The 12,380-nt window shown below is 42.1% G+C and overlaps 1 protein-coding gene across 1 annotated transcript in view; it reads left to right on the plus strand.

Annotated features, from left to right (window-relative positions):
* ARFGEF3 (ARFGEF family member 3) overlaps positions 1-12,380 on the plus strand; it is a 193,677-nt gene that overhangs the window by 67,917 nt on the left and 113,380 nt on the right. Inside the window, exon 5 of the mRNA XM_008006875.3 lies at positions 6,686-6,754. Within this exon, the coding sequence (XP_008005066.3) occupies positions 6,686-6,754 (69 nt within the window). The remainder of the gene's footprint in view (positions 1-6,685; positions 6,755-12,380) is intronic.

A 12,380-nucleotide genomic window follows, 5' to 3' on the forward strand; every position in this document is an offset into this window, starting at 1 on the left:
TGCTAGTGGTCTGTCAATTTTGTTGATCTTTTCAAAAAACCAGCTCCTGGATTCATTGATTTTTTGGAGGGTTTTTTGTGTCTCTATCTCCTTCAGTTCTGCTCTGATCTTAGTTATTTCTTGCCTTCTGCTAGCTTTCGAATGTGTTTGCTCTTGCTTCTCTAGTTCTTTTAATTGCGATGTTAGAGTGTCAATTTTAGATCTTTCCTGCTTTCTCTTGTGGGCATTTAGTGCTATAAATTTCCCTCTACACACTGCTTTAAATGTGTCCCAGAGATTCTGGTATGTTGTATCTTTGTTCTCATTGGTTTCAAAGAACATCTTTATTTCTGCCTTCATTTCGTTATGTACCCAGTAGTCATTCAGGAGCAGGTTGTTCAGTTTCCATGTCGTTGAGCGGTTTTGATTGAGTTTCTTAGTCCTGAGTTCTAGTTTGATTGCACTGTGGTCTGAGAGACAGTTTGTTATAATTTCTGTTCTTGTACATTTGCTGAGGAGTGCTTTACTTCCAATTACGTGGTCAATTTTGGAGTAAGTACGATGTGGTGCTGAGAAGAATGTATATTCTGTTGATTTGGGGTGGAGAGTTCTATAGATGTCTATTAGGTCTGCTTGCTGCAGAGATGAGTTCAATTCCTGGATATCCTTGTTAACTTTCTGTCTCGTTGATCTGTCTAATGTTGACAGTGGAGTGTTGAAGTCTCCCATTATTATTGTATGGGAGTCTAAGTCTCTTTGTAAGTCTCTAAGGACTTGCTTTATGAATCTGGGTGCTCCTGTATTGGGTGCATATATATTTAGGATAGTTAGCTCTTCCTGTTGAATTGATGCCTTTACCATTATGTAATGGCCTTCTTTGTCTCTTTTGATCTTTGATGGTTTAAAGTCTGTTTTATCAGAGACTAGTATTGCAACCCCCGCTTTTTTGTGTTCTCCATTTGCTTGGTAAATCTTCCTCCATCCCTTTATTTTGAGCCTATGTATGTCTCTGCGTGTGAGATGGGTCTCCTGAATACAGCAGACTGATGGGTCTTGACTCTTTATCCAGTTTGCCAGTCTGTGTCTTTTAATTGGAGCATTTAGTCCATTTATATTTAAGGTTAAGATTGTTATGTGTGAACTTGATCCTGCCATTATGATATTAACTGGTTATTTTGCTCATTAGTTGATGCAGTTTCTTCCTAGCCTTGATGGTCTTTACATTTTGGCGTGTTTTTGCAATGGCTGGTACCGGTTGTTCCTTTCCATGTTTAGTGCTTCCTTCAGGGTCTCTTGTAAGGCAGGCCTAGTGGTGACAAAATCTCTAAGCATTTGCTTATCTGTAAAGGATTTTATTTCTCCTTCACTTATGAAACTTAGTTTGGCTGGATATAAAATTCTGGGTTTAAAATTCTTTTCTTTAAGAATGTTGAATATTGGCCCCCACTCTCTTCTGGCTTGAAGAGTTTCTGCCGAGAGATCTGCTGTTAGTCTGATGGGCTTCCCTTTGTGGGTAACCTGACCTTTCTCTCTGGCTGCCCTTAAGATTTTTTCCTTCATTTCAACTTTGGTGAATCTGGCAATTATGTGTCTTGGAGTTGCTCTTCTCGAGGAGTATCTTTGTGGCGTTCTCTGTATTTCCTGGATCTGAATGTTGGCCTGCCCTACTAGGTTGGGGAAGTTCTCCTGGATGATATCCTGAAGAGTGTTTTCCAACTTGGTTCCATTTTCCCCCTCACTTTCAGGTACCCCAATCAGACGTAGATTTGGTCTTTTTACATAATCCCATACTTCTTGCAGGCTTTGTTCATTTCTTTTTCTTCTTTTTTCTTTTGGTTTCTCTTCTCGCTTCATTTCATTCATTTGATCCTCAATCGCTGACATTCTTTCTTCCAGTTGATCGAGTCGGTTACTGAAGCTTGTGCATTTGTCACGTATTTCTCGTGTCATGGTTTTCGTCTCTTTCATTTCGTTTATGAGCTTCTCTGCATTAATTACTCTAGCCATCAATTCTTCCACTTTTTTTTCAAGATTTTTAGTTTCTTTGCGCTAGGTACGTAATTCCTCCTTTAGCTCTGAGAAATTTGATGGACTGAAGCCTTCTTCTCTCATCTCGTCGAAGTCATTCTCCGTTCAGCTTTGATCCGTTGCTGGCGATGAGCTGCGCTCCTTTGCCGGGGGAGATGCGCTCTTATTTTTTGAATTACCAGCTTTTCTGCCCTGCTTTTTCCCCATCTTTGTGGTTTTATCTGCCTCTGGTCTTTGATGATGGTGACGTACTGATGGGGTTTTGGTGTAGGTGTCCTTCCTGTTTGATAGTTTTCCTTCTAACAGTCAGGACCCTCAGCTGTAGGTCTGTTGGAGATTGCTTGAGGTCCACTCCAGACCCTGTTTGCCTGGGTATCAGCAGCAGAGGTTGCAGAAGATAGAATATTTCTGAACAGCGAGTGTACCTGTCTGATTCTTGCTTTGGAAGCTTCCTCTCAGGGGTGTACTCCACCCTGTGAGGTGTGGGGTGTCAGACTGCCCCTAGTGGGGGATGTCTCCCAGTTAGGCTACTCAGGGGTCAGGGACCCACTTGAGCAGGGAGTCTGTCCCTTCTCAGATCTCAACCTCCGTGTTGGGAGATCCACTGCTCTCTTCAAAGCTGTCAGACAGAGTCGTTTGCGTCTGCAGAGCTTTCTGTTGTTATTGTTTACTGTGCCCTGTCCCCAGAGGTGGAGTCTACAGAGACAGGCAGGATTCCTTGAGCTGCTGTGAGCTCCACCCAGTTCGAGCTTCCCAGCAGCTTTGTTTACCTACTTAAGCCTCAGCAATGGCGGGCGCCCCTCCCCCAGCCTCGCTGCTGCCTTGCCAGTAGATCACAGACTGCTGTGCTAGCAATGAGGGAGGCTCCGTGGGTGTGGGACCCTCCCGGCCAGGTGTGGGATATGATCTCCTGGTGTGCCTGTTTGCTTAAAGCGCAGTATTGGGATGGGAGTTACCCGATTTTCCAGGTGTTGTGTGTCTCAGTTCCCCTGGCTAGGAAAAGGGATTCCCTTCCCCCTTGCGCTTTCCAGGTGAGGCAATGCCTCGCCCTGCTTCAGCTCTCGCTGGTCGGGCTGCAGCAGCTGACCAGCACCGATCATCTGGCACTCCCCAGTGAGATGAACCCAGTACCTCAGTTGAAAATGCAGAAATCACCGGTCTTCTGTGTCGCTCGCGCTGGGAGTTGGAGACTGGAGCTGTTCCTATTCGGCCATCTTCTGTACACATTTTAAATTGAGGGATTGCTTCTTGCACATAGTAGCTATTCAGTTATCAAGTTTTTAAATAAAGTTATCTGGGACTTTTATTAGCCATTGAATGATTTTTCCGTTTTCATGGAAAGCTTTGCCCCTGTTTTCCCTATTTTCCTTGTGGTTCATTTGTGGAGGCAGTTTCTGCAAGCTGGTATAGATTGCAAGACGCTACCCATCACTCAAGTTCCTGCTGTTCCATGGTAATTTAGTCAGTATGCTTTAATGACCCTGTGAAGGATATATTTTTAATAAAATTGCCCTCAATATTTAGCTGCTTCTGTTTTCCATGGGGCCAGCATGCTCAGAATGTTAATCTAAACTTGTTGCCCTCTCATTATGCAATGGAAGTCAGATGATTTCAATTTGTTATTGCCCTAAATTTTCTACCCCTAGTCCGTGTTTTAATCTAGCGAATTAACACACGCTAAGCATTGGGAGCATCAACAGTTTTGATAAGTCATTTTCATCTGCTGCATCATCCTGGCCAGACTCTCTGCCCTTACTATATCTTGTGAGTCTCAGGAGGGTGTGGATACCATCAGCCCTGTAATTAAAATCTGCTGTGCTTTTCATGCAACAAACTGCATGAGCTTAAGGAACTGGCTCCGTTAATGTGCTTTACCTTCCTTTCAGTATTTCCTGTTTTCAGTTTCCCTCCCCCTCCCCCCGCATATAGCTCAGTGAGTCTTTGACTATTGCTGGCCAGACATTAGGTGTGGAAAGCCTTCCTTCCAACATCCTGTGAACATGGTCAGCATTGGCTGGGGGCCTGGGTGCAGGTATCCTCAGCTTCTGTGGACTGTTGCAGGGAGGCCTCCCTCCACATATGCTGGGTTTCCCTGAAACACAGGAAGTCAAGCTTCCTGCATTCCCCTGAGAATCTTTATTACCGATACTGCTAACTCAACACCCTCACGAAGACCTCACCATGGGAACTGCTCCTGCTTCCAGCCACTGCTGCCGAAAAGCAGCTCTTGCTCACAGAAAACTGGGTCAAGTTTTGAACGCTTCTTCCTAAACCTACCTTTGTGTACCTTGTATGAACGCATAGAGCCGCAGAAGGCAGAAAGTCAATCGTCAGTCCTATAAGCAATGTTAATAATTAACCAGTGCGGACAAATGTTTACCATCATTATTTTCATATTGTAAAGTGGTACCAGTCTTTATTGTCAATACTTAAAAAATCAAGAGCCCAGCTGGACCAAGTGGCCTCTGCTGGCCACCACCACCTCAGACTCCCCACCCCCCACCATGAAACATGGCACTAAAGATAAAAAACCTCAAAGTAAGAAAGCATCATGTGACAGTGTCCTGAGGGCCTTTCAGAGGCTCCACGGATGGTATAGTCTAATGAGAAGATTGCAAATAAGCAAACAAGTCATTTATGAGACTGATGTCCGCTCTGAAGTAAATGAAACAAGGAGATGTGACAGCAAGTACTTTAGAGAGGGGGATCTGGGAACGTCTCTCTGAGGGGGCGACGTCTAAGTTGAGACTGAAAAGAAGCCAATCAAGCCACGTGGTAAAACAAGTAGAGGAGGAGCCAAGAACAGGGCTTTTCAGCCATGGGACCACCACTATGTACTTATGGGGGCCTGGAAGACGTAGCCTCCCTCCAAGCCCAGGGTAGGTCCTGGTGACCCTGCTGTCCTCAGCTTCGTCACTCCCTGCCTACCAAATCCCAACTCCCAAAGATTGTCATGAAACAAAAGAAAGCCATTTCCCATGAGGCCAAGGGGCAGTTGCTCCCTAATCCCTTTTTCTCAATCACCTTGGCACTGAGACGATTTTTTTTTTTTTTTTTTTTTTCTTTTGAGATGGAGTCTCACTCTGTCGCCCAGGCTGGAGTGCAACAGTGTGATCTCGGCTCACTGCAACATATGCCTCCCAGGTTCAAGTGATTCTCATGCCTCAGTCTCCCGAATAGCTGGAATTACAGGTGCCCACCACCATGCCCGGCTAATCTTTGTGTGTGTGTGTGTGTGTGTGTGTGTGTATTTTTAGTAGAGATGGGGTTTTGCCACGTTGCTCAGGCTGGTCTGGAACTCCTGACCTCAAGTGATCCGCCCACCTCAGTTTTGCAAAGTGCTGGGATTACAGGTGTGAGCCACTGTGCCCAGGTGACTGAGCCGATTTTTATCTGGTGTTGATTCTTGGATTAAGTCCCTTTAAGAATCAAAAGACTGAGGAGCACCCCTGCAATTAATACCCACCCTTGTGACTAAATGTGGCAAAAAAAAAATATCTTTCCCTCCCCCTTTAATTGCATACACACTTGCTTTCTGTGAAGGAGCAACTGTTCCTAGGACTGGCCTAGCTGACAGCTAAGACTGAGAGATGGGCAGAGGTTTCTTGTCACATCTGACAATTGCAGTTTCCTGTATTAAGTAAATTTGCTAGGCTTCCATGCTCCTTCATGAATTGAACAGATGAGAAAAATGTTCAGAAGACTGCCCCTGGCAGGCCAAGCTGCAGGCAGGGCATGGCTGTGGGGTTTGAGATAAAGGAGCAGACACCAGCACTCTTGTGTCTGTCTTCTGCAGCAAGAAAAGTCAGAGCTAAGTGAAGAGGGAGAGAGTAGCCTCTTACCCGCAAATTGAGAAGCAATTCTTAAAATGCCACAGGCTTTTATTGATCTGTTCCCTAAAGGCTTTCCAAGTAGAAAGTGAAGTTTTTAGTGGTCCTGAAAGATCTTGCAAATGTCATCGACCCATTGTCTATGTATCTTGGAAAATAAGGGGAGTAAGTAAACCCCATGCAGCATTCTGGAAGAAATTGCAAGAGGGAAGAGGACAATGCCATAAAAGAATTTCTAATTCCATGTGGATTTGGGAAGGGGATAGGAATAGAAAATGACACTGACCTTTGAGTCCCAGAAGAGGTGGAGATGGCTTTGCCTAGTGAGTGGGCACATGGAGGCAGATTGCTTGCGTTCAACAACTTGCTACCTGTATGACCTTAGGTAACATATTTAATCTTGGAATTTTGGTTTTCTCACCAGTAAAATGGGGGAAATAATAATAATAACCCTTATTTAGAAGATCAACCTAGATAATTCATGTGAAGTGCCTAGCATTAAGCCTGGCATTTTTAAAATGACTGCTACTAAACAACTCTTTTGTGGTTTTTGCTGTTACTGGACACACCTCCTGGAGCTGTTAAAAGACGCTGTTTCTGGCCAGTCTTGCAAGTCCTTTCCACAGGGAGAGATTAGCAGCCTTTATTTTTTAAAGGATGGTCTCTACTTTATTAGGCAATGTGCGGCCACTAATGAGAAAGCAGTGGGTGGGATATAAAGAAACATTAGATAAAGCAAATAGCAAAGGAATCATAAAAACAGGACTACACAAATGGCATATGAAACAACAGTGAATTTTCATACTGTTAACCCCTTGTCTGTTCTTTCATCTCTCACCTTGTTAAAGGTTTTACTGTGCATCACCTACACACCAACATTTGATCTGAATGGGAGTGCCGTGCTGAAGATCGCGGAGGTGAGTACTGCTTGTGTCTGTGCCTCCTGTTCACAGCTGCTTTTTCTCTAACTGGGATAAATATTGGGGTGGAACTAAGCCCCAGCACTGGAGTGAACCCTTCTCTGATTACTACCAAGGGAATTTCCGCTAAGGAATTGATCTGTGGGAAGCATGCTGTGTGCTGCGCCATCCTTAGTTGTAGTGCCCTGTGTCTGAGAGCCCTGCATGCTTATGTTTGCTTCACTTGAGGCCTTAACCATGTAAATAATGGTACTGGTTCCCCTTACCCTGCTCTACCCAGGCATATTGCTTTCTTGGTCTAATTTGCCTACGATTAATTGAAAAGCATTTGATTTAAAAAACTAGTTTTTAAGAAACCACGTAGGAGATTTAGAGAGATGTTTATAGATTAAATCCCCTCCGCATCTTCAGAACCCTGAAGGATGCCTTTTGTAATGATCATTGAAAAGCCTTCTCTTTTCAATCTGTATTGCAGCCCAGAGTAATGTGTGCCTTCCAGCACTCCCAAGAATATGTCCAACAGAAAACTTGGCTTCTTGAATGCCTGGCATATGCCTTTGGCTTTTGGAAACATTATCATTTCAAAGCTGAACTTTAATATGCTTAGAATAATTTCCCTTCCATTTCTTGAAAAGAATATCTACGGGATTTGTATGTTCTGATAAGAGTATACATTCAAACCACAAAGAGGAATGGTTTTCTGAGTTCTCAAATGATGGAGACAAAGGCTAATTACCAGCACTCATGGAGAGTACTTATATTAGCAGATACATGTGTTTTTTACGGTATCATGTGTTATTAAAGAGTGAAAATTAAGAGAAAATTATTTTTGAGCATGTAGAAAATTTTTATGTGACTGTCAGAAAGCAGCAGCCAATCAGCTCACCTCTCATTACAATACAAGTCACTTAAAAAATATGTATTGATATAGATGGAAAGAATACTTTCCTTTACACATTTATATGGATACTCTGTGTTTGTTTTATCGGCATTTGTTTTTAATTGAATTTTAAGAGAGCCCTGTGAGCTCTTTCATTATCTGCAGGTTCACTTTCCAAAAGACAGTGTTGTTTCTGAAAGCAGCAAGAAGCAGGATTGGTGTGTAAGAGGCTTGTTAGCCCTTGCCATGTGAAGGAAGAGAGGGGAGGTGTCAAGCCACTGCCCCTGCTGATGGAACTAGGGGGAAGGGGAGACAAGGAGCAGAGGGTCTTGAGGAAGAGAGGGCTGCCAGGGATTGAGGTTGTTGATACTAACAACCTCACAAGAACCAGTTTTTGAATGAGAGTCAGAATGAGTGAAAATGTAATTCCTGAATAATAGGCATACACCACCAAGTTCGGCACGAGTGAAGGGTGTTTGCTGAGAGTATCTGGAAGCCAAAATAAAAAGACACAGCAGGCCTGTCCAGATAGGATGCAACATGGAAACACTGTGGCCCCTTCCAAAACCAGGAAAGGAAAAACAACAACAACAGATCGTAGCCAAAGAACAATATAATGACAAAGGCATTTGAGCTTGGTGGGAGAGAAAAATGGGCTCCGAAGTCGTACTGCTTAGATGTGAACCCGGCTCTACTCTGCCCAATGGTGTTGCCTTGGATGCCTGTCCCGGCCTCTTGTTTGCTCTCTGTAGATGAAATGATAAGTGATACCGAGCTCATAATGTAGTTGTGCTAATTAGAGAATAAAAATACAATCCATATAAAAAGCTTTTAGTGCAAGTCCAGCCACATGGTAAATGTGAAATGTTTGCCATTGCCATGTTTGAAATAGGGAAGCAATTTATAAAAGCATCTTAAACCATTTAAATCTCCTGTGGAAATGTTAAGAAGGAATCTAGATGTTCTCTTCCTGCTTACTTTTGTGTACATTGACTATTATTCATGAATAGTGTTTACCCTGAAACCTGCTGATCAGGAAGTGGGATGTGTACTTAAGTATGAAAAATGAGGCTATTTCCCCAAGGTTCTGAAGCTATAAAAGGATCATTAAGCTCTCAAAATGTAAATAAGAGGGCAGCCTTCATTTGTGTATCTAAATTTAACTTGCTTAATTAAACTGCAATAATGAAAGGTTTTTAGAACAGCATCCTCTGTGACAGAGGATGCATAAGAAAGATTACCAAATATAAAAATGGACAATTATGAAATATCCAACAAGTGCTTTCTGTTCAATTTTATGAAATCATTACTAAAACTCCATATGGATACATAGCCCTTCTCTTCATTTATTGAAAGCTGAGCCCAAGATTTCTGCTAATATTATGCCCAGAGTAGCAGATATGTTGAGTTTTCCAAGGAAATTTACCTTCATATAGGAAAAAGCTGTAAGAGCAGAAATTGCCAAGGTCTTGGAGTAAAAGAAAAGGTGGGGCTGGGCGTAGTGGCTCACGCCTGTAATCCCAGCACTTTGAGAGGCCGAGGTGGGCAGATCACCTGAGGTTGGGAGTTCGAGACCAGCCTCACCAACACGGAGAAACCCCATCTCTACTAAAAATACAAATTATCCAGGTGTGGTGGCACATGTCTGTAATCCCAGCTACTTGGGAGGCTGAGGCAGGAGAATTGGTTAAACCTGAGAGGTGGAGGCTGCGGTGAGCCTGTTCCATTGGAGAGATTTTTATACTTGCTAAAGGCTTCTCTGTGGGATTTCTCAAAAGCAGAAAACCTAGTTCATAAATGTGTGTTTGCTGGTTTGATCTTATTGACTCATGGAAACTTCCAGTCTTTGATTCTGTATCATGCTGTCGGGGTCAGCAAAATCTGTCTCAAAGGCCATTTTTTTTTCCTCTAAGATTCATACTTTCAGGGTATGAAAAACACCTTTTTTATTGTTATTCCTTCCATCCACCCAGCCCTCCATTCTAATATACCGGTTAATTTTTTATTATTATTATACTTTAAGTTCTAGGGTACATGTGCACAACGTGCAGGTTTGTTACATGTGTATACATGTGCCATGTTGGTGTGCTGCACCTATTAACTCGTCATTTACGTTAGGTATATCTCCTAATGCTATCCCTCTCCCCTCCCCCCACCCCACAACAGGCCCCAGTGTGTGATGTTCCCCTTCCTGTGTCCAAGTGTTCTCATTGTTCAATTCCCACCTATGAGTGAGAACGTGTGGTGTTTGGTTTTCTGTTCTCGTGAGAGTTTGCTGAGAATGATGGTTTCCAACTGCATCCATGTCCCTACAAAGGACATGAACTCATCCTTTTTTATGGCTGCATAGTGTTCCATGGTGTATATGTGCCACATTTTCTTAATCCAGTCTGTCACTGATGGACATTTGGGTTGGTTCCAAGTCTTTGCTATTTTGAATAGTGCCACAATAAACATACGTGTGCATGTGTCTTTATGGCAGCATGATTTATAATCCTTTGGGATATGCCCAGTAATGGGATGGCTGGGTCAAATGGTATTTCTAGTTCTAGATCCTTGAGGAATCGACATACTGTCTTCCACAATGGTTGAACTAGTTTACAGTCCCATCAACAGTGTAAAAGTGTTCCTTGGGCAGTATGGCCATTTTCACGATATTGATTCTTCCTACCCATGAGCATGGTATGTTCTTCCATTTGTTTGTGTCCTCTTTTATTTCACTGAGCAGTAGCTTGTAGTTCTCCTTGAAGAGGTCCTTCACATCCCTTGTAAGTTGGATTCCTAGGTATTTTATTCTCTTTGAAGCAATTGTGAATTGGAGTTCACTCCTGATTTGACTCTCTGTTATTGGTGTAAAAGAATGTTTGTGATTTTTGCACATTGATTTTGTATCCTGAGACTTTGCTGAAGTTGCTTATCAGCTTAAGAAGATTTTTGGGCTGAGACGATGAGGTTTTCTAGATATACAATCATGTCATCTGCAAACAGGGACAATTTGGCTTCCTCTTTTCCTAATTGAATATCCTTTATTTCTTTCTCCTGCCTGATTGCCCCGGCCAGAACTTCCAACACTATGTTGAATAGGAGTGTGAGAGAGGGCATCCCTGTCTTGTGCCAGTTTTCAAAGGGAATTTTTCCAGTTTTTGCCCATTCAGTATGATATTGGCTGTGGGTTTGTCATAATAGCTCTTATTATTTTGAGATACGTTCCATCAATACCGAATTTATTGAGAGTTTTTAGCATGAAGGGCTGTTGAATTTTGTCAAGGCCTATTTTACATCTATTGAGATAATCATGTGGTTTTTTTCTTTGGTTCTGTTTATATGCTGGATTACGTTTATTGATTTGTGTGTGTTGAACCAGCCTTGCATCCCAGGGATGAAGCCCACTTGATCATGGTAGGTAAGCTTTTTGATGTGCTGCTGGATTCAGTTTGCCATTATTTTATTGAGAATTTTTGTATCAATGTTCATCAGGGATGTTGTTCTAAAATTCTCTTTTTTGTTGTTGTTGTTGTGTTTCTGCCAGGCTTTGGTATCAGGATAATGTTGGCCTCATAAAATGAGTTGGGGAGGATTCCCTCTTTTTCTATTGATTGGAATAGTTTCAGAAGGAATGGTACCAGCTCCTCTTTGTACCTCTGGTAGAAATCGGCTGTGAATCCGTCTGGCCCTGGACTTTTTTTGGTTGGTAGGCTGTTAATTATTGCCTCAATTTCAGAGTCTGTTATTGGTCTATTCAGGGATTCAGCTTCTTCCTGGTTTAGTCTTGGGAGAGTATATGTGTCCAGGAATTTATCCATTTCTTCTAGATTTTCTAGTTTATTTGCATAGATGTGTTTATAGTATTCTCTGATGGTAGTTTGTATTTCTGTGGGGTCGGTGGTGATATCCCCTTTATCATTTTTTATTACATCTATTTGATTCTTCTCTCTTTTCTTCTTTATTAGTCTTGCTAGTGGTCTATCAATTTTGTTGATCTTTTCAAAAAACCGGCTCCTGGATTCATTGATTTTTTTAAGGGTTTTTTGTGTCTCTGTCTCCTTCAGTTCTGCTCTGATCTTAGTTATTTCTTGCCTTCTGCTAGCTTTTGAATGTGTTTGCTCTTGCTTCTCTAGTTTTTTTAATTGTGAAGTTAGGGTGTCAGTTTCTTTCCTGATTTCTCTTGTGGGCATTTAGTGCTATAAGTTTCCCTCTACACACTGCTTTAAATGTGTCCCAGAGATTCTGGTATGTTGTAATATACTGGTTAATAATAATAGCTACTGGTCACTGAGTCCCTAAAGCATGGCAATAAGTGGCATTTTACATGTATTCTCCTTTAATTTCTGCCACAACTTGATAAAGGACCCAAGCAAAGTGAAGTTTGCTTGCTCAAGTTTCTACAGGTAGATATTCAAATCCAGACTTTTAATATTGCAAACATGTACTGTTAATCAGTCTGCTGTATTGCTTCCTGGCTCCCCCTCAGTCTTAGAGAATGTTAGCAGAATCTTGCCATAATAATATTGGCAACCAACTGAAGTTCTTAGGAGTCTTATACCATTGGACCTTTACCAACACGTTTCGTTAGATACTTGTTCTATGGTGTTTTTATATCTAAAGCTCAAGTGTTGATTCATTTCATTTTTTTGTGACCATAGATTCACGTGGCCATAGGGAATATGCCACTTTTTCCAGTATCTTTCCATATGGATAGTGTATCTTTTCTGAGCATTATATATAACACATCAGAGGACTGGA

The sequence above is a fragment of the Chlorocebus sabaeus genome, chromosome 13, assembly GCF_047675955.1.
Source record: "Chlorocebus sabaeus isolate Y175 chromosome 13, mChlSab1.0.hap1, whole genome shotgun sequence".
NCBI lineage: Eukaryota > Metazoa > Chordata > Mammalia > Primates > Cercopithecidae > Chlorocebus > Chlorocebus sabaeus.